Source organism: Pholcus phalangioides, unplaced genomic scaffold (genome assembly GCF_987345545.1).
Source record: "Pholcus phalangioides strain wild (caught in Gottingen) unplaced genomic scaffold, Ppha-v1.0 ptg000010l_1, whole genome shotgun sequence".
In the NCBI taxonomy this organism is placed as follows: Eukaryota; Metazoa; Arthropoda; class Arachnida; order Araneae; family Pholcidae; genus Pholcus; species Pholcus phalangioides.
In genome coordinates, this window is record NW_028301603.1 from 6,429,261 (window position 1) to 6,452,208 (window position 22,948).

Consider the following 22,948-nt stretch of genomic DNA (forward strand, 5'->3'; position numbering starts at 1 on the left):
GTTCGCTAATATTTAGTTACATCTTTCACCAGGAATGCTAGGGTGGGTCGGAGGTGCATCTACCAGATTACCATAAATGTTTTTTATATATGTTTAAAAAATAGTAGTTATATACCAGTTATGATGTCAGTGTCATGCGAATTACGTGCTTCGGATGAATATAAAATGAAATACGCTCAAGAGAGATTCAATTAATGCCGAAGCACGCCACATTGACGTGACGTGATAATCACGTCACGTCAGTGTATTGTGTTTTGGCCTTAAGAGACATCACCTAGTGGTATACAAAAAGGGCGCCATGAGCAGCTCGTGACCATTACTGACATGCCGGAAATAAAGTGGTTGCTGAGCTCTTTACTCTGTCCGGTATGCATGCTCAACCCATGGCTGGCAGGCCGAATGTGGCCCTCGAAGTAATCTGATGTGGCTTGTAACCTTAAACATGATTTTGTGAGAATCAACTAAGCGGCACATTTCCAGATCGGTTAGGTGACCCGCAGCGCAGTTCCACATCACTTGGGTGGCAGGTGGAAAATTCCCAGATCCCTTGAGTGACTCTCGGCATATTTACAGATCACATAAGAAGCCCACGGCAAACTTGCATTTCACTGGAAAGGTCCACGGCACATTTACAGATCCTTCAATTAAGTTGCCCGCAACACGTTTTCAAATCAATAAAATGCCCCGCCCTCTCTTAAAGGTTGAACACTCTTGCTGTATGGGAACAGTCATAGTTAAATGCATCATGAGCAAGATGAAGGATCTAACGGCATTTGATCGCGGGCAGATTGCCGAGCATGACGTAGGGACCCCGGAACGCATATACCACTGCGTCATGGTCACTCTATCCTCGAAATCCTACAAGCACTGGGATTTTTACATGCCATGGCATCAACGGTCTGACGTGCGAAATCAAATTTTGCATATATACCAAACGGGACCCGACTTGAACAATAGGCTATTTCAAAAGATAGTCAGAGCTGGCCAAATGCCTGAAATGGAAAAAAAAAACTGTCGGGCAACGATGGTTTCTCAGCCTAAACAATCACTTTCGGAATATTTACTTTGGTTATAGTTTTTCCCTAGCACAATGCGTTTCAGACATTCATATACCTTTACAATGGTTTGTCACTTCTTTCATGCTACCCGTATTATGAATAATAGTTTATTCCTTTGCAATTGGTTTGTCACTTTTTCAATCCTCCCAGTAATTGAAGAAAACACGGGCAGCACCAGGAATTGTAGCTAGTAGATCAATAAAAATGTCCAGGGACATCAGAAGTGTTTCTAGCCTGTGAGTGCTCATCTTGAATTTCATGTAGGTGATATTGATTTCTCAAAACCTGGGAGCACTCAAGCAACTGCAACTTTGACGCCACTGAAAATGAGTAAAAGAATGTCCATAGACATTTAAGCATATGTGAATTAATCAATATCCTTCAAAAGTATCGAATAAAATTTTTATTTCTCATATATTTACTTGATCATAGATATAAATATCAATATAAAGTTATGTTGTTGTTAGACTAGAAAAATACAGCTGTATGCAACCAGAATATGGAAGATGTATGTAAACATTATTCAAAAAATACATCTCAAAAAAGAAATGTAGATTCAATAAACATGCAAAAACATGAATGTCAAATAAGGAAATTTTTGAATGTGCATACATGTGTATGATATCAATGTTTGCTTAAAATATGGAATCTATATGACATGTTGAATACACAGTGTACATTCATCAACATATTACATATTAAAAACCATGAAAATTTCAATTTTTGCAGAAATAACATTTAAAACTTCAATTTTTTCAAAACTTTATCACTTCTCTCCGAGAAGCCTCCACTTGATATTAGTTGCAATCATAAAATATTGCATTAAATGCACTTTACTACCATTTGAAGAACCAGCAAAACGAAGTTTGTACTTCAATTTCCATGTTACAGTAAAAAAAACACTCATTTCAAACAATAAATAAATTCAGAGACAACATATCAATGAAAAATATGCATCTTTCACTACAAAAATACATAGTTCGTACGTTTTAAAAACCGGAGAATCGACCATTCGTATAAATTTTTCTCGACTGTGGGGTAAGCAAAATATATTAAGCGATTCAATTTGTACAAGATGATGACTCGGGTATGAATTCAGCCTTTTCTTCTCAATATGTGGTTTCATAAATAGCTGAAAAGAAAATGAAAACAATTAGTAAAATGAGAAGAAGCTGATGTGCTCATAAAATACTGTAATGTGTTAACTTAGTTTTATACAGCGGAACTTGTTTAATTCAAATTTTGGGTAATTCATAATTTTATGAACTTCACTTGAAGTTTCTATCTAATGTAATGTTAAAATTTCCTGTTCAAAGCAAATTTTTTTCCAAATTTTTTGTATAGTTCAAAGTTTGGGGGGAAAATTTTGTGGTTTTTGTACGATCAAATTTAGTTTGGAAAAACTTTATAAGCAGTCAGACTGTTTCTCTCAACAAGTTGTAATACAACAAATCTTTGAAAACCAAAAAATACATAATTTGAAAATTCTGACAATTTCAGCATACTACGGACGCTGTTTTTTAGATCCTGACTTCTGTTACGAGCTGCCATGCTGCTAAGCTAAAGTGAAAAGAAATTTGGGGGTTAGTCCTGAAGATATGCTCAGGTTTCATGATAGACAAAAAATGAGTACTACTTTTTCTGAAAACTGCACCCTTTGTGTGCTAAAACGTATGTAAGAATTTAATTTGCATTTTGCATTCGATTTATCTCTTAGCAACTCAGTTTGACCAAAAAAAAACCACAATTGTTGATCGGAAAAAGGCAAAACTCTGTGATCTAATTTCATAAAAAGCCAATCTATGCTGAATGAATCAAAACGTGCTAAAATGACGAGTGAGCTATTTAAAATAAATGAATTGTCAGTACAGGAAATGACCAAAATGCTAATTTATAAATTTTAAGTGGTTTTTTTCTTTAATAATTTAAAAAATGCCCATTTTAACATTGTTCAACCTATGCCTCAAGGTGTTATATTCACAATCTGAAACTTTTATCATCATTTTAAATATTTAAAAGTACAAAAAAATTACAATTATCAATTACTAAAATTTGGGAAACAGTTTCGTAATTGATAATCAAATATTAATAATTGATAATTATTATCCTACGAGAATACTGATGCTTATACGGGGTGATTATAAAAAAAGTATCCCGACTTATGGGCCCCTAACTATCATACCATTCACAGAAACTGAATGAAATTTTGGCATAAAGTATTTTGAGGTATGCACTCAAGAATGATATGGAAAACAACAGTGTCACTCTAACAGTTACGGTTGCAGTGAGAAAATTTCGAAAATATCAAATGGCAACACCAAGTTTTTGTATTGGAATGTGATCTCCATTGTGAAAACCCCTAAATAGCGTTCAAACGGCAACTGTAGCATGAAAATCACCAGCGGTAGATAGGCTAAAAGTGAGGACAACCATAAGGACAGAGAAGCAGCATAAAATAAAGCATTTTATTGTGTTTCACAAATTTTCCACATGACCTTGTGGATCAGGCTGGGATCTCAGCCGAAGAAACGGTGTGACGAATGAAACGAACATTAATGCTCTGGTGCACGGCAAAGTCCTTTTTACTTTTTCCTTGCCTAGCTCCGTGGTTTTTCGTGCTACAGGTGCCATTCCAACGCTATTTAGTGTTTTTCAGTATGGAGATCGCATTCCAATACAAAAAACTTGGTGTTGCCATTTGATATTTTCGAAATTTTCTCACTGTAACCGTAACTGTTAGAGTGACACTGTTGTTTTCCATATCATTCTTGAGCGCATACCTCAAAATACCTTATGCCAAAATTTCATTCAGTTTCTGTGAATGGTATGATAGTTAGGGGCCCATATGTCGGGATAGTTTTTTTATAATCACCCTGTATATAAGTTGTGTTTTCATTTTCCATTTATAGCCATTTTACGCTTCCAGGTGACCTTTTTCGAGGTGACTTTGGACTTAGTTAATTCCAAGTTTAACTGTATAAGTATAGATATTACAGGAAGTGGAATAAACTTGGAATATCTCTACTATTTTTTAAATCGAAAAATTTGGTTTCATATAAAAGTTTTCTGTGATGAGAATTAAATGACACATACCTTCTTGTTCTGAATAGGCTTCACAATAAAGTTCCTCGCTGTTAAGAAAAGAAAAATATGAATCATTCATGATAACAGGAAATTATCAAAAAAATTTCTACCAAGTACAAACTCATTGAAATTTATCAACAAATTAGAATTGATGTAATAATAGCCTTGTTTAATTTGGAACATTGAAAAGGGGCCGTTCAAGTATTGCGTCATCATTGATGGGGGGGGGGGGTTCCGATTTGCTGACTTTTGATGACAAGGGGGAGGGGGGTTTGGATAATGCTTACGTCCTCAACCACCCTTTATGAAAATATGAGTTAGGATTCAGAGGGGCAGAGCTGATGACGAAATTTTGCTGACGGGGGGGGGGGGTCAAAAATGGCTAAAAATTTGCTTACGTAATACGGTCAAACCTCGTTAGTGCGTCACCCGGTTAACACGTCACTTCGCTTACCGGGTCACTTTCTGGAAGTCCCAATTGTCCTATGGCAGGAATTGGCACAGCTATGGCTTACTCCGTTTAACGAGTCACTCCGCTTACTAAGTCATATTTTTTTGCTCTCCCAAGAGTGATGCATTAACGAGGTTTGACTGTACTTGAATGGCCCCAAAGTGATAGCGATGTGATCAGTTCCATTTAGAAATTTATTTACAGTGTGCGTGGTTATGTATCACTTTTAATTTAAACCAAATGTTGAGAAAAATTTGAATTTCCAAAAACAAGGGTGGGTTTCGATGTAACAAAAGCATGTTTTCAGTCATGCATAACAAAGTAACTTTGACTGGTTTTTTTTAGCATGCAAATGCAATATTTGCAAAAGTGCATCACCATTCATAACATTGAACATTGAAGGGCTGGACACACCCTGCTTCCTATCTCAGAGATATATCAAAGCGTTCCTGGAGGTAGGGCAGAGGTGGATTTAATGGTGGGCACACCGGGTACTGCGCACTCAAGGCCTTGAAAAACCTGAAATCACACTTTTTTAATTTAAGGGGGCCCAACATTTGGGCCCTCAAAATTGACATTAACCCACCACTGAGGATGGGTGCATCATCATTCATGACAGTAAATAATGATGACCACCACTAATTAACAGTACATGCACCTCAAATAAACATTCCTCTACGGAATTTCTAACAAACTGGTACATGCCCAGCATGAACGTGCACAACCCTAACCTATTTATAATGTTGGCGGTTGTCCATGTTCTATTGGGGCTGGCCATCTGTCTTCCACAATAAAAGTGAAAAAGTCAGATACCTGAATTTTTGTGTTAAGTATTGTGTTGATGGTCAGCCTGCTTTCTACCGGAATCATGATGAAAGCAGAAATGTTAATTTTCACTTTGAAAAATTTGCTCAGTGAGTGAATATAAAAAATTACACTTAAAATAAGCAAACCAACCTATCTCAATCCTTAACTGGCATGGTGAGGTCGTTTCGTACCCCCACACATCTTGCCATCCCTTGAGAAAGAAATATATTTGGTACATCCTGCTATCAGTACCTTTCAAGCTAGTTGTTACTCGTGTTTGACAAATTTATGTGAGGTTCTTCTGGTTTGTCCTTCCTTTATAGCATTGGCCAAAGTTTCCCTAAGGTATGAAGTGACCCCACCTGACCAATTACATTAGCCTTTTTTTGCCTGACCATCTAAATATTCAGATCGGAATGGCATTTCGGAAGAGCATTAATTATTTTGGTAGCGATTTCAAATTAATTGTGAGACATTGGATATTAGAAGTTCAGTATAACGTTAGTGCTGTTAGTGAATCATATGCAAGATCTTTGTGACCAACTTGTCATGGTGTTGTTTGTGAGGACTGTATTTTAGACTTGAAATATGACTAACTTTGGTGCTAGTGAAAATATGGTAAATATTATTTAAATTTCTAAATTTTATTTTATGGGTAAATTTCAAACATATCTTTTAATAGTTTAATCATGAAAATTGCAGTCAAATGCTCAAAGAACTTAATGTGAAAGAAAAGTATGACGTCATATCCAATGTTCATGTTTCCAATTAAGTTTTTTCCGTCGCACCAGATGCCCTTTACCACAGACATAAGTACAATGATAGATTTTTTTATTCAGTTTGCAAAGATATTGTGCAAAATAATGCTCAATGCTAAATTTAAAAAAGTTAATACCTGTTACAAGAACTTATCACTGAGGCTCTTCGCTCAATCATCACCTGCAAAATAATTGGAATAATCAAATTATTAATAAAGTAAACATACTTTTTTATATAAATATTTGCAATGAAACCACTGATTGATTTTGAAGCTATAATTTATAGAATAATTTAAAAAAAAAATTGGTGGAATTCATGAATCGTGTGCAGCAAAACCTCTCATAAGGGTCATTACTCTCCGAATAATGGTAACCTTTGAACAGCAGCTGTATTTTCTTATACAAATACAAGGTCACAACAAGTAAAATGCCCAACAAGGTGGCTGAAAAAGATGCCTATAACAAATATGGATGTCATATATGTATTTCACAATACAGCAACCCAATTAAAAATTCAAACAATTTCCAAATAATGACGACTTTTGTAAATCAAAATGAGAGAAAAAGTATTCATTTTATCACATGAGAAAAATAACCCTCAAGCTTTGCCATGGATAAAAAAAAATAGCTGATTGCATCGGAGGATGAATCTGATCTGCAGAATGCATGTCCCAGAATACAAAAATTACAGCGTAGCTGTATGCATTTTTACTCATAAAATTTTGGAATTAAATTAACAATAGAAAATCAAATAGTTTATGAAAAATTCACATATATTCAATACAAAATATTGTTGTCTTGTGCTACAAAAACAGCTTTTTCTAATGAATTATATAGCAGGGATTTTTATAGTTTTACAAGCAACAAAAAAATTTAATCTGTTTCAGAAATATTAAACCTATTAACAACTGTAATTTCCCAATAATGGCCACATTTACTCAGTCCTGTTATTGGTCATTGTTGAGAGGTTTTACTGCATTAAATGTTTTGTGTTGTCACAAATTGATATGAAACATTTATTCAGATGCTGAATGCGAGAACATAAGGGAGTTAACTGTTGTTTGTGATAATATAGCAGTTGATTTTTTTAAATTTTGATTTCTAATACTTTAAACCTCAAACATTCAATTTTCAAGGAAGTTTTAATCATAATATATCTTTAGATAGTTCACATTAAAATTTATTGAAGCAATTTTTTCATATATTTCCTTGTTTCACACATTTAATTTGTATATCAAACTTTTAACCCTCTTATCTGGTATTCACTTACAGAGGGTCAACTATATATTCTTTTGATGAGCCGTAATTTAAAATGAGTTATTGCACACAATGCCATATCAACATTATATCACATAAAAGAATTAAATCAAAATGTGTGAAGTTTATCACGTTTTACTTCAATTGAAATTCATTGCAATTTATATACATAATGTCCGTATACATAACATAATACAATAAATAAATACAAAACATATAGTTTTACTCTAACCATGAGTATCTGGACGTCCCTGAAATTTAATGGATTGATCAGTGATTATACAATTGTTTTTCCTGGTATGGGCTCAACCCCTTGGTTCCTGGGCCATGAAACTTTCACTATAGTATCATATTGTGACATTATGAACAGCTCTGCTGTCAAGGAAACAGTTATTTTTCGGATATTACACTAAGGTGAACTCGGAAAGAAAAGTCATCATGTCTCCGCCAGGACTCGAACCCAGGCCCTCTTGCATACCGGGCAAGCACACTACCATCTAACCATCTACACCACTGGAGACATGACCCTGCCTTCCGTATTTCATGAACTGTGGCGTGAGGTGCTGAGATAGAGGCATTAGTACCCTCTCTTAACTTCAGGAAATGGCCCCCCCGGGGGGGGGGCAGTTTAGAGATAGCTTTTTCTCAGCTCGAGATATCAAGGAAACAGATAATTTCCGGATATTATGCTAAGGTGAACTTGGAAAGAAAAGTAACCATATCTCTGCCGGGACTCGAACCCAGGCCCTCTTGCATACCAGGCAAGCATACTACCATCTACAGCTCTGCTGTGCTCACACTATGGCAAACAGTTCCACATCAGCCTGTTTCTGTTCATCAGCCCATACCGCTCATGTCATACGAAGCTAGATTTCTTGAAAAATGGGTGTTTGGGAATTCGGTTGGCTTCATCGAAGACCGCACTCAAAATTCTATTCAGCACCTTCTAGATAAACTAATTACTTGGCTGTAATACTTAAATATACATTCCTCTACAGAATTTCTAACCAATTGGTACATGCTGCAATATGTCGTGTGCATATGAGTGGCCCTAATGTATTTATGTTGTTAGAGTTTTGCTAGTTTAGTGCTCTTGTTGCCACCATCTGTCCTCCATGATTTGAATTAAAGGTGGCAAATACTTGAATTTTTCATTTTATGCAAGTATTATGTTACTTACAGGTCTGCCTGTTCCTCTGCAGAAATTATTTTTTGATATGAACTCAACTGATAGCCAGACAACATCAGCCTAAGGTTCAAAATTGCATTAGGGATGGGAGCCTGGGTGCATCTGGTTGTTCAGGAATGGTGTGTGCATGTTCAGACTATATCAGCCAAAATCTGTGCCAGAAATATTGGCTATTTTTTAGGATTAACAGTGGTGTTCTTTGATTTCAACATTACAAAAAAAATTGTATGCATAATTTTATAAAAAAAATAAATAAAATGTATATTATAGCCTTCCTGAGTAAGAGGAAACTAACACTGTCATCAATTTTTGCTGTACGGGCCCTGAAACATCAAACTGTACAAATACTAATAATTAGATAGTGTAAAAAAAAGTATGGAGGAAAACCCTATAGGTACACTGAATTTTAAATTAACATAAATGCTGGAATTTTCTTTTTCTTTTAAAAAACATGAATATAGTCAAAAGGAGCATAAATTTTTTTTAAGTATTGTACATTCAATTTCATTTACTGAACTGTTTTTGCAGTTCAATACCATAACACAAAAGAAAAGTCACTATAAAATCTAGAATTACATAAACAGACTCCGCAAAGTGACAGTAGACAGAAGAAAGTGAAAGTGACAGAGTACAGACTCCATATTAACATAAGCAAAGCAGAGATGAAAATCCTTGAAAGCATGAATTAAACAAACTAGCCTTGATATCATTCACTTGATACAGAAGCCATACTTACACAATATACATGCAAAGTACTCTCATATTCCAACATAATAAATTTGCCAACTAATGCATTGGAAGTGCTGTATGAAAGAATAATTACGGATGCATCGATATTTTTGCGAATGAAGATATAAAGTATAAGGGTTATTCGGAAAGTAATGATGTATAATGTATGAGTAGAAAAGTAATATTTTATTGCATATGTTCGCAATGCTGATTTTGACTATGATCCTTTAGCATTTCCTTCATGGTGTTTTGCCATTGCTGACGAAAATTCCTTGCTAAAGTGGCAAGTTTATAATAGCAGTACAGAATCCTGCCAATTGCGAGTGTGCTCTGTCTCATGTTTCTTCAAATGCAAGACTCAGTGGATATTCACAAAGAAATTGTGTCTGTTTATGGTAACAAAATCTAACAATGTGGTGCTGTGAATTCTATGGAGGTGGGACTAGTGTTCATGAATCCAAGCAGTGATCATCAGTAATGGTGGCATACATGTTCACAAAAAGCCAAGAAGCTCAAAATTTCAATAAAAAAGAGACTTATGGAAGATGATTTCTGTTTTTGAGACAAAAGACATTATTCTCATTCACTTTGGATCTTCCATAAATCCCAATTAATATACAAGTGTTCCTTCTAACTTGGGTCCTGATGTAAATAAAAGCAGGTGTGGGATGCCCAAAATGATTGGTTGAAGAACATTTCACCTTTTCTTACTGCGCACATTGTCGTTTGCCCCTCATACCATAAAATACCTCATAATTTTTATTTTTTTTAAAATATTTATTCCATATTATTTCAAAGTTATCTGGAAGACAGGAAAAAATATTTTTTAAAAGATCGGTCAAAGCTTCTTGCTGCTATGCCTTCAGGGTGGGTGTTGACAGGATACACCTTTCTCATTCTCACTCAAACATTACCATCCCCTTCTTAAAGGGAGAAGTTTCATTTTATTATTATTATTCCTATTGGCACACAGATTTGATATACACTTGTATATGCTTCTTCAAGAGGTCTTGCAAGAAAAAGAGTTTTCTTCTTTATCTTTGATGACATAAATGAAATATGGGTGTCTATCTTTTTTGCAGAGCCATTTGAAAATGCATTTCTTTGCAGCTGCTCTGGACTCCTATAAACAAAGTTTCTGTCAACAAGATTTTTTTTCTCACCCACATGCTTTGACATACACTGAACGGGGGGGGGGGGTCACTTATCATTCCTGGTGAATGTACACATTTCAAAAGAATTCTCACTCCTGCTTGAGCAGCTTGTTGGGAGGAAGTAATATTGGTTTCATCTAAGGCCACCAGCCCAAGAATTCTGAGGATTATCATATAGACATAAAGGTAACCTTTTGAAAATCAAGGTCGAAAGAGTAATGCTCATTTTTGATTCAGTTAGCTTCATTATGACAGACACTTTAAAAAAAAAAAAAAAAAAAAGTGGATAGGAACTTTGAAATAATATGGAATAAATATTTAAAAAAAAATAAAAAGGCCTGGGGGACCCATTAAAGATTCCAGTCCAGGGGCTCCTGCTGCTGGATGTTGGGGTCATGGCTTGCAACCTACGCACGGATAAAAAACTGAAATTGTCAGCAAAAAACAGGATATCAACAACAGGTTGAAGTAAATGTGGATGACTCTCTCATCAAATTGGAACTTCTACAGCCCGTGGATTATTATGAAATATTATACAGACCCGCAAGAAAAATAAAAAAGCGGCAACACAATGGTAAGTTGCTCATAATTTGTTTCACGTTATAATAATTGGTAGCATATCCGGCCCAGGAAAATCATACGGCGTAAATTAGCTTGGAAATAAAATTGTAAAATTCTGAAGAAAAAAAAGTAATAAGAAAAAATGAGGATTTTTCTTTCTCACTATCTGCCATAAAATAATAAACAACTAGCACAAACTTTTGTAACGACCATGGCCCCACATCCTGCCGCAAGACCCCCCCCCCTCAGGCTGTGTCTGGGCTGGAGCCCTGTCATCCCAACTCTTGAGGAGTGTGCCATGATAATGACAGAATACGTTATCGAATTTTTTTTTTGGGAGATATATATATATATATACCTCTTTCTATTATAATTAGTGTTATCAACAGTTTTTATTTCAAAAAAATTTGGAGAACAGTGAAAAAAAAATTCCAGGAAAATTCTTCATAAATTAGAATCATGATTTACAATCTCGTGCTTGAGGAAAAAACGCACGTGTTCGGAACACATAATGAAGGGGGTGGGTAAAATTACAACCAATAGAGATAAAGGATGCGGAGTGATATCAAAAATTGGTACAGCGGTTTATTTACATCAGGACCCAAGTTAGAGCAAACAGAGTATAGATGCGTAATTCACAACCAAAATTCAATTTTACTACTTTAATTTTACTGAGGAGTATAAATACTCCTTCAAATTTTAGATAATTTTCTATAGAGTTTTATCTCTCTCTGTTTTTTTTATTTTAAAAAATACCCCTCCGTTTACAAAACTACCCTTTAAAATTTTAGAGTATAATTACTCAACAATATTATTTTTTTGGATAACACTTTGGTCCCCACATAGAGGGTGTTAGTGAACCAACCTCTGGGTGAGTATAAAGGAAAGGCTGCCGTTCGGAATTGGCAATAAATTGTAGGTCCTGGTCTAATTAGCCCTCGTGTGCAGAAAATGACAGTGGTGCAACAAGAATGATCAAATGATCACAATTAATACTACTGCATCATTGCTAAACCTTCCAATGGCTTTGACAAAGTAAGAAGATTTCAACAGCTGACTGATGCAAAGATGAATTCAGGAAAGAAAATTCAAACGCTCAAAATTCCTTTTATAAGGAATCAAATCCCCGCCTTCTCTCGTCTGGTGAGAGCGCTAGAACACTATGCTCTCCCCAGCATGACCCATCTCACACTATAAAAAAACACTAAGAAAAACACTATAACTAAATAAATTTTGAGACAATTGTAGCAATCGTATAGAAAAATAACATGAACTAGTGGGCCTAGGTCATGTCTGGTCTGACAGACCACTATGCTACAAAGTAAATGAACCTCTTTCCTTAAAGCTCAACAGGACCATACTGACAATCTGCTCAAGTCTGTATCTTTGCATCAGCCCTCTGCTGAAACTTTCATATGGATATTTGAGAATTACATCATCTTTGGATACTCATTGTTTACTTTGACTATCGGAATATGATGTCACTCTCATAGGGTATGTTGAATGGGTAATGTTGAAAAGTAATGTGTGTGTTCTACTGCTCTAGTTTTCCACAGCGAATGCCACCAATGTACTTCTCAAAAAGATTCAAGTAGGAAGTTTCAATCATACAGCCTCAAAATTGTGTTCACAGACTTCCATTTGTTTCATTAACTGGAGAAACAAACATCTTAAAGGGCAGACAAAACATCCATGACAATAAAAAGAAATGAAGTTACAATATGGTTCCGGTAGCCTGCTGCAGATTTACATGATAGTGAGGTACAGAAATTAGCACTATAACTAAATAAATTTTGAGACAATTGTAGCAATCGTATAGAAAAATAACATGAACTAGTGAATAATTTGTGATAGTTGCTTTGTTGAAAAAAATGTTTTGAACAAATCACACGCCTGGAAGAATACTGTCATAACTCGCAAATTCATGAAATTGAGTTAATTCCATACTCAAAACACCAATTTTTTTTCTCTACAAGTGGGTAATAGTGACATTCCTCTAGCTACAAATCTGGCCTCTAAACAGCAGAACTTTCATTCCAATAAGTAGCCTTGCGTATTAAAAAAGTGAAGTTAATTTTCGTTATTCTGTAGTTTCAGATTTTTTTGAGTTGTGACAGTATTAGTCTAGGTATGTGAAATATTGGCTGTTGTATCTACTTTCCGAACACCCCTCATATTTTGAAAGTCAGAATGAGAAACAGAAAAGAGATTTTGGTTGCTCAAGCAAATATATGAGTGAGATACACAGTTTGGATCAAACATAGCACATACACTGCCAAACTGTGACGCTAGCAGAATCAATATCACTGCAGGAGAAAATACACTTTTCAGCCACATAAATAGGGTTTTCTATACGCCACGAATGTGTTTCAAGCCATCACTAATGTCAGCACTATACAGATAATCAAGAATAAAAAAGCGCTGAAGCTATCTATATTTTTGGGCACCTAGTTAGCTTTCTCCATTCTCAGGAGCATTTAATGAAATAACTTGCCTCATACAAGAAGTGAATTTAGACAACCACGTTTCTCCTCTGTTTGTTTCGAGATTATTTTCAACAGAATCTGAAGAACTAAAAGACTAACAAACATAAAAAATTGTTAGTGGTTAAAAACAAAACAAAAGTTTTATATCCATCTAGTTTTCAATGATTGCATAGAAATGGAAGTCCCAGTCAAATGCTTGTAATTACAATGCACAAAATATAAATGAAAAGCGGTATACATTTAGACACTAATTTTGACATGCGTGGAAATAGGTAGTATGTTCTTCAGTATTCAGAATTAGTGAAAACATGCATTACATTGATTATTTGAGAGTCAAAAAATCTACACAATCAGCGTAAGTTCATTATGACCACCTCAGAATTTTGTGTTTATCAAATAAATCAGGGACCTTTCAGGAGCTTTGATAATAAGGATTTTTCATAACCAGGATCACATAACCAGGATTTTTTTGTGAGAAGAGGACAAACATGATTATTCTGCACTTTCCATTGTAACTCACCATAAAACCTGATTTTATGGGTTTTTTTTTTTTTTTGTTCTTTAAAATTTGCTGCCTTTGGGCAGTTCCCCCCCACCCTCCCAAGATCTAGCCCTATCTTCGTAATATACAAATTAATGTGTGTGTGTATTCATTTGTGTGTCTTTGTTTTAATATGCCTTTCTATTTCTAAAGTTTCATGTTTGTGTGTTTTTTAATGTATATCACTGTTTTAGTTCCATGTGAAGAAATAAGTAAAAATTTTGATTTCCAGGGCTGCAACTAGATGCTTGGTCAGCCAGGCCAAGCACACATTTTGGCATCCCCTTGTAATGTTGAATTAGAGGTTAAAGAGTGAAATTTGTGCCCTGTATAGTATGGTGCCTGGGTACCAGATCTGCCTGATACCCCCAGTTGCGGCCCTGGCAATTTCACTAATTTTGAAAATGGAATGACTGAAGTTATCACACAAGCATCAGTTGGAAAGGTTAACACGTGAAAGTGAGAGCAGCAATTATTTAAAGATAACGGAGTGATTTACTATATACATAACTATGGGTCTGAATGAAACGTGTGTTGTTAAATTAATAATCAAGACAGAAATGAAATTGTGAGATATTTCCACACAAAGAAAAAGACAAGGGTTTTCCAAACGTCCGAAAGATAACAGCTAAATCAGGAAAGAACTGTGATGGCCTTTCTGCTTCGTATATTAGAGCTGGAGGCAGGTGCAAAAGCCTTTGCAGCTAAGATCATGTGTCGTCAGTTCACCAAAAATCATAGGAGATGGATAGTTAATGATTTGAAGAAAGTGATATGGTACAATGTATCACAAATTACATAATGCAGATGACCAAGTGTGAATCTAACTAAAATAGCAAAAAAGCAGGAGCCCAATGTGCATTGCCACTGCACTTCAGAGTGGAGTAGGGAGCATTGAAATTTAGGAAATATTTTCCTGACATTGTTTGGTATTTCCCTTTAACTCAAATAGAACCACATCCGAGTATTCAACATTATGACCCCCCTCTACACCGAACATCAAAGCAGGTGGTCATAATAAATTTCCCACTTACTGTATAGTGTAATGTTAAATGGATATGCTTGTAGAATTTTAATATGAATGCAATACTCACAGATTTAACAGAGTCTGGATCAACTTCGATGTTGGTCAGCTCCACATAACCGACTATAAATAGAAAATAAGAAATTTTCATTACAAAAAAATAATAGAATATACATAATTATATACAGGGGCCTCTGAAGTTTTCTAGATACGGGTGCTTGACTTAAGATTTATGAAAGAAATTTCCAAATTAATTCTGTGGGTGTTTTACAAAATTGCATGGGTACTCAGCACTGTAATTATAAGCGCTGTACGTAATAGCTTATATGTTAGGCGTTGTATTTGTATTTGTATTTGTAAATATGAGAATATGAAAAATATTTTTCAGCAAAGAATTAGTTGAATGTCACTAACATTTGCCTTTGCTGTTTCTGACTAGCCATTTCCCAGCAGGATTGCCTTCAATTCTTAGTATATACACTTTCTCTCCTCTGCACACTTGGAGATCACATCTCCCACCTCTGCTGTCTGATTTGACGATTCCAGCATCAATTGGTATCTCATCTCCTAATATCTAAATGAGATGAAACATTCGTGAAAAGAATGTTCAAAGATCATTACATTGTGACGTCGTCAACAAAATGAAATAAGTACTTAAGAATTCTATGCATAATTTTTGAGATATACTCATTATTTTTAGGATATACTAGTATACTCAATATGCTCCATTACCCCAAATTTCTTTTTGACTTTCTCCATTTCTTTCTCTTTCTTCTCCTTCTCTTTGTTCTCCTTGCGAATCCTTTTCTGCTTCTCTCTTCTGAGTTTCTCGAGCTCTTTCCTGTTATTTATGTAATGATTCCTGCGTGAGCGAATATTTAAGAATTTTTTTCATGACAAAACTTGTAGCATGCATAACATTCATATGGTTCAGAAATTATTAACACAATAGCATTAAAATTTTATAACATATGTTGAAAACACAGGCAACTTACTCTTCAGGTAAGTCTGTGGGCATTTCTTCATAGAATTCTTCATCGGAAGCCTACATTAAATAATTAAAACAATAAGATGATGAGATTGGGATATAATTTATTGCTATCAATAAATATCAGGGAATTGTTTCAGAAGTTTCAATTATAATCAATGTCTATAATGAAAGTCATTAAATTATGAATTTTATAGTCCTAGTTTGAAATCTACGATCTTGGCTCAGACTTCAGTCACTACCACTTTGCGATAAGATAAGCCAATAGAATTATTGCTGGCCACTATGAAGAGATATCAGACTTCTGGCATGGAGACTGCAATATATGTATATGCAAGTAAATATGAAGGCTGAGTTATTGGCAAGTCATAATTTTTTTTTTCTGCCAGACTGAGTGAAATTTCAATACCTATGCATATGAAAGAGGTGTAGCATGGGCGCAGATTCAGGGCAATGTGTCTGAAAGGACGATTCATTGGACAGCCTGATCAATCGCTATATTTTACAGGACGAAATTTTCCCATATTATTCTGCACTTGGGAAAACTGAACGCTCCTCTGGATCTGGGTGTACTGTTGAATACAGATAAAACTATGTTTTCTGCATGCATAAGGGAATAAGTAAGGAAAAGAAAAAAAAGCCATAAAAAACATTTGTAATTGTTGTCTCAGAGTTCTACAAGATATATTTTTGTACCACTGCTGGGAGACAGTTTTGGACAAATAAGACAGAATAATTACCACGAGACTAAGAAAATGAGATATTAAATTAACCACTTTCAGGGTTCACAGGGTGATACATATGCAGTTCTTGTTATTGTGTTGTCAATAACTTGTCTTCTGAGACCAGAGAAAGCCATTTCAATATATGCCACACCTCAGCATGGTCTCTAGCAGTGTTAGAAGAAAATAAAATTTTTAAGAGCAATTTCACTCCTCTCCAAAATTTTAAGGGGTATTTTTTTATCAATAAGAAATAACTGTATACTTGAGTCAAAACTTGGAGTGTTTTGACTCAATGAAATTTGAGGGGAATATTGAGTTTTAATGAATCATGCATCTAAATGAGTGTTGGGAGGCACTGGTGTGGGGAGGTAAGTCATTTTGCAGGGGTAAGGCAATAATTACTTTGCTTAGCCAATTTAAATAAATTGTGACATGCGAGTAGGGGCCCCCGAATACTTTATTCCACCCAGGGATAAAAAAGCTAAAATGACAATGCTAAGAACTTAAATATGATCATTGCAAAATAATAAACTTTGATTTTCCTTTGATGCTTCCTTGCCCGAGAAACTTTCGCTTTCAACTTGTTCATATACACACAGTGTGTCCTATTAATGGTTAAATAGTTCAAAAATGCATAAAAAAGTTGAAATTGATATATTTGAGAATGTGTCTTGAAAAAAAGTTATTCTCACAAAGGGGGATCTTTTTATTTTGGTACAAAAAAAAAATTTAGTTAAAATTTTTGTCAACAGTAGACCAGAAAACCATTCTGGCACGAGTGATTGGCCCTGAACTAAACCTTTCCTCAATATCTTCTGTGACTGAAACGTTAGTAAAGTTTCAACTGGTGATTCTTGGCTGAAGTGAGCTTCACAAATAGTGCTTCATCAACATCTCAATGAAAAATTCTATGTTTGGATCAGAAACAGACAAATTCAGATACCAGGATGTATTTTTATTTGTGTGTATTGTTTTGCCTGGTTAACTGTGAGCCTTAACTTTTATCAAGCAAAGGAGAAGGGAGTAGGATTCTAAGAACATTTTCAAATAATAATTCTTCGTATGATTTTGATATTCTGCTCTCTTCATCTGCAAAGTTTTCATTTATTTGTACAATTGCACTGGATACTGTTGATAAAAAAATATTTTAGTTTCTAATGTGCATTAGAATTCCGTACAATGTTTCTAAATATAACCTAATATTCATTTTGGCTCTCAAACTTTTTTTGCATACAGTATTTTTTGCAAGGCTAGCCGGCACAAATGTCCAAATTGTCAAAAACAGCTAATTCATTAGCTGTTACATCGCAAATTTTTTAAAATAAGTTGCTCAATGAAAAAACAGTTTTTATAAATTTTAATTAGATTTTAATTTTTAACTGCCTTCAATTTTTACTTTTAATTTTTTATTAATTTTTAAATAATAACTTTTATATTTTAAGTATGTTTGGTGTCTGCGGACACTAGGTTGGGTCCCACTGATTGACACCTCACTGTAAAAAAGCGCCCCCAGATACACCCTGGATCTGCGCCTGACTTGAGCAGATATCAAGTTAGTGAGGTTTCATTTGATCTCTTCCTCCCAATTTTTGAACATTATTTGTGCCAAGTAAATGTACTTATACATATAGTTGAAAATTTTCATTCAATCACCTACTAATTAATAAAAAATAATTATCTGCATTTCTACAAAAAGTTTCAGAATATTCCCAAATGAGAGGGAAAAATACATGTGTCTCAAAAGAAGTATAATTGCAGAAAATTAGGAAAAACCTTTCTTTTTTTTTTTAACTTAAAAAAAGTCTTTTTTAGATCAAAAATTCTAACTCATTCAACTATCTCTCGCTCAAAAATTCCAAATATCTCATTCGTGCTTATTTATGGTTTTGGTCTATAGGTTGAGTTCTCAGGCTCCAAAAAATTGAATGTTTTGCATAAAATGGGAACCCTACCCCTAAGGTATGAGGAAGTATTTTCGATCAGCAAATGACAAAAAACAACGAAACAAAGAATTGAAATATACAAGAGAAATGTCATGAAAATTTATTAACTGGCCAATCCACAAGAAATTTTGAAAAATTAGTTGTGATAGAGCATCACAAATCATAGTCGACTTAAGTTGGGCTTAGCTACCTTGTATCGAGTTGAAGAGGTTTCTTCCCATTGAATCTAGTATTATGCCAGCAACAAGAATAACAATTGTTGAGTTATCCGTATCTTCAGTTATCAAGATTCTACTCTACTTTCATTTGTGTTGTGACAAGCTGTCAGGAATTATTGAACGGTTTTGAAAATTTCTCAAAGTTACTTTTTTTGTTTAACAAAAATTTTTGATAATGATTTATATATTTTATCTGGAAAAAAATTTTCCCAGTTTGAAACAAATTCGTAATATTTATGGCATAAAGTTTTTTAACGTCAGTTACTGATACCATCATTTCATGATATTTCACATCATTCTCGTTATTTATTGTTCATATCATTAAAAGACTTTGAAATACCATGATTTTTTTTATTGATGTCATTTTAAAATAATAATCATGCCATATTGACGTCAGGTGACTACTTGGGATACGTCTCAATCTTCCCATACTAACATCAGTAAAGCAAATTAATAAGAATTTCTTTTACTTACTTCAAAAGCATCCTGATAAAGTTCTTCTGAAAAATGAATGAAAATGGATTATTGATATAGATCTATTATGGAATATATCTTTTATGTTAAACTATTAATTTTGTAATTTCACATATCTGCAAATTAACTGTTAACCTGTGCAATCGTTTATAGAATTTCATCAAAATATTCAACATCATATTTATATTCAAATGCTGTATGTACATCAGTACAATAGTAGCACTACATACCATTTATAGCATTCCCAATAGGATCCAGATATAATGATGGCGGAGGAGGGGGTGGGTTCCTTGGCTTCGGGGGACATGGGGGAACACTTTCGAGCTCCCTACTGTCTATAGCATCATCGTACAGCTCTTCAAACTCTCCTTCTGCTTTTGTCGGACTAAATGATCTGCAAAATTTGAATATTTATGACATTTATAATTTTAATTTTTCAACAGCTACTATACTACGTTATATAGTACTATCCAAAGATGCGTGGTGTCGCTCTCCGCTGTTCATACAAAGGTCTCACAACAGCTGGCTGATGCCAAGGCGAGTTGAAAAAAAAATTCTACAATAGAACGCATTTCCTTTCACTTGCTTGAGCGCACTAGACTATAACACTACAAAGGCAACAAACCTCTTTCCTTAGAGCTTGTGTTCACTAAATAAAACTATACATGGACAGTCAGACATAACTCAGACCAAAGCAAGTGAGAGGACATGGGTTTGATTCCCCGTAGTGGCAGTTGATTTTTTCCCTTGAATTCATGTTCACATCAGTCAGCTGTTAAAACTTACATATACAGTACAGTAAAACCCCTCTTAACGGACATTCCTCAGATATGGTCACCTCTCTTTTGCGGCCAAATAAAGGCAAAGAAAGAATTTGGGTTCTCACTTCTCCAGAGTCTGGAGCGAGCACCAGAAACTCTTCACACTTCCCTAGTTTCCACCCTGGGATCCTTGAAATAGGTACGAGAATGAGAAAGAGGGAAAAAACTATCTTCGCTGTAATTTCTGCTGTGCGCACAATCTTATACTACCTAAAAGGTAAATCTCTCTCTCTCTTTTCCCTTTCGTTATCAGACTTTGAACAAAAGTTGACTCCACTTACTGCAGTTGATTGACAGGTTGGATGGGGGAAGGAAAATTTGTTATCAGGAAAAGAAAACTTACTATATTTGTGCTCGTTAATGCCAAAATGAGAGGGTTTTAAGAACCCAAGATATTTCAGGATTAACAAAGTAAAACGGATCAAGTTAGACGCAAAAATCCCCAGGATTGCCGTCATAAGGATTAAAATTTTTCATTGCAAAAAATTTCTCATATCTCACATGAATCGCTAAATGATAGTCATTACTACTTACAGACTTCAAATACACTTTTTAAACGTTCCTCTGAGGAAGTTCTAATGAATGTGCTGCTATCTAACTTTCCATATTGGAATTAACTTCAGATGATGCTTGAATTTTTGTGTTGTAGATATGCTACCTGCTCTCTTTGTAGAGATTTCATGAAATGTGCAAGAATGTAAGAATAAAAGCAAAGAATGTCTCTTACGTGTGAGATGTCTTCTCCCCGGTCCTGCCCAGCAAAGTATCCTCATACAGCTCCTCAATCTCTTCTACGAATGTTTTCTCATGCTTGATGTTTTCGAAATTCGTGGCACTGTTACTGAAGTGAGACTGTGATGATGATATTAGAGATGGCGGGACTGGAGGTGCTGTCGTGGGTCTTGGTGGGCAAGCTAGATAAAAGAAAAAATTAAACGTAAGAACAAATCTCACCACACACTTAATATTTTCAGCACAGCCTTCAGTCCTATTAAAAAAAAGACTAACGCACCAATGGTATTTCTTGGCTGAAAAATATTATTTCCATGAAATTGAGATGGTGTGTTTGGTTTATTCCTTGGAGGCAGATCCAAGATGGGTTTCTCGGACTCTTCCCTGGGCAAAAACGGAGATAGAATTGGCAGTAGCTTCAGATGTGGTGGCTTTAATGGCTTCAGAGGTGCTGGACCCAACTTATCTTTTGGTGGGAGTTTATTCCTGATCAGTTTACAGTTACTTTTACAGATGTAGTTGTCCGAATTTATGAGGCTCAGCTGACTCATTGCTTTGGCATCATTCTCAAACTTTGAGTCCTGATTATGGCCATTAAGATTTCCATTTACCTGGAATTTGTTCGTCGATGAATTACTGTGATTCAATGTATATCCTGGTGCACCACCATTCTGTATAGCACTTGCATTTGGAAGCCGGTCACTAATCACATGACCGTTGCTGTAAGGATGGTGGATTGCGAGAGATTCGATGCATTTCGATGCTGTGGAAGCTTCGTTCAGCTTCTTCAAGGGAGAGTTACGTTTAGGTTTAGGTGGAATTACCTTGTTCGATTTGACTTCAGTCACTGGTGGACTAGTGGTTGTGGTAGGAGTGACAGGTTCATGCTTAGTGTTCAACAAGGCATTCCGGCACTGTTGTCTTGCAAAAATGGGTTTCGGTCCTATCACTGGTTTCTGAGGTACTGTTCTCACGGAATCAACACCGTTGAGTTGGTCTTTGACCTGCACATCCCGTTGCTGTAAAAGCTTCAGGATGGCTGCTTGAGCGTTATGATTAATAGGTTGAACCTGCTGCTCTGTGCTAGACAGTGAAGTTTCAGGGCAGTCTTCACTAAGAGAGGACATAGATCTCTTCCAAGGACGGGATCCAATTCTGCTATTTGTTGAGGGCAGGAAGCCCATCACCGGACTGTCTTTCTGAGCGAACATGGCTCTTAGAGTTTGTACTTTTCCTAGAGAAGTGTCAGCCATCTTCATTGATTCAATCACCTGAGAAAACAAAACAAAAATAATTGAATCGATACCATAAATATCATCAATTACTGTACAAACAATTTCTGTTTCACACATTTATGCAGATGGTTTGAATTCTTATAACAAACCGAAGTGACCAGAGATTCAGAGCCATAGCCAGAAATTTCTTTTGAGGGGGGGGGGGAACAACTTCTATTTACCATGTTATATGATATTAATTTATGTGTCATTTTTTTCACATTTGCGGCCACGCCTCTCTTGTTATGGTCTTGCAGAGCGTTGTAATCTCGTTCTGTATTTATAGCGGTGGCATATTATCCAGAGCCATCTTAACAGCATCATAGGCCCTCAAGCAAAACGAGTTGCTGGCAGAGCCATCTTAAGAGCCTAATACGTCTCCGGACAAAGTGGTTATTTTACTGAGCCCCCTCTCCCCAACCTGGCTAGAAATGAATGCTTACCTTTTAACATGCTTACTCTCAAAAAATGGAACCTGATATCACTTTCACGATGCTTCTCTGCACTTGAGGTCCCCGGGTAGGCCCAAGCGTTAAGACGGCACTGGTTGCCTCTTAATGCATGGCCTCTGCCTGGTTAGAAATAATTTCTTACAAAATTTTCATAGTTACTTTCGAAAATTGTAACCAGGTCTCATTGTATTGAGCCCTCCTTCCGTCAGAATATACGGGTGG

The 22,948-nt window shown here is 35.4% G+C and overlaps 1 protein-coding gene across 3 annotated transcripts in view; it reads right to left on the reverse strand.

Moving 5' to 3' along the window:
* Positions 1-1,446: 1,446 nt before the first annotated feature.
* The window catches only part of LOC149080805 (uncharacterized), a 79,679-nt gene continuing 58,177 nt past the window's right edge, over positions 1,447-22,948 (reverse strand). The window contains exons 2-13 of one of the 3 annotated variants that reach the window (XR_016193390.1): positions 21,281-22,271; positions 20,996-21,182; positions 19,678-19,841; positions 19,448-19,473; positions 16,095-16,144; positions 15,832-15,961; positions 15,514-15,673; positions 15,170-15,222; positions 13,543-13,628; positions 6,296-6,339; positions 4,152-4,189; positions 1,447-2,190 (exon numbers count right to left, since the gene is read on the reverse strand). Coding sequence is in view for 2 of the 3 variants with exons in the window: in XM_089237480.1 (XP_089093606.1) it covers positions 2,168-2,190; positions 4,152-4,189; positions 6,296-6,339; positions 15,170-15,222; positions 15,514-15,673; positions 15,832-15,961; positions 16,095-16,144; positions 19,448-19,473; positions 19,678-19,841; positions 20,996-21,182; positions 21,281-22,259 (1,854 nt within the window). In the remaining variant the exon portion in view is untranslated. The remainder of the gene's footprint in view (positions 2,191-4,151; positions 4,190-6,295; positions 6,340-13,542; positions 13,629-15,169; positions 15,223-15,513; positions 15,674-15,831; positions 15,962-16,094; positions 16,145-19,447; positions 19,474-19,677; positions 19,842-20,995; positions 21,183-21,280; positions 22,272-22,948) is intronic. The other 2 variants (XM_089237480.1, XM_089237481.1) reach the window with 2 other exon arrangements.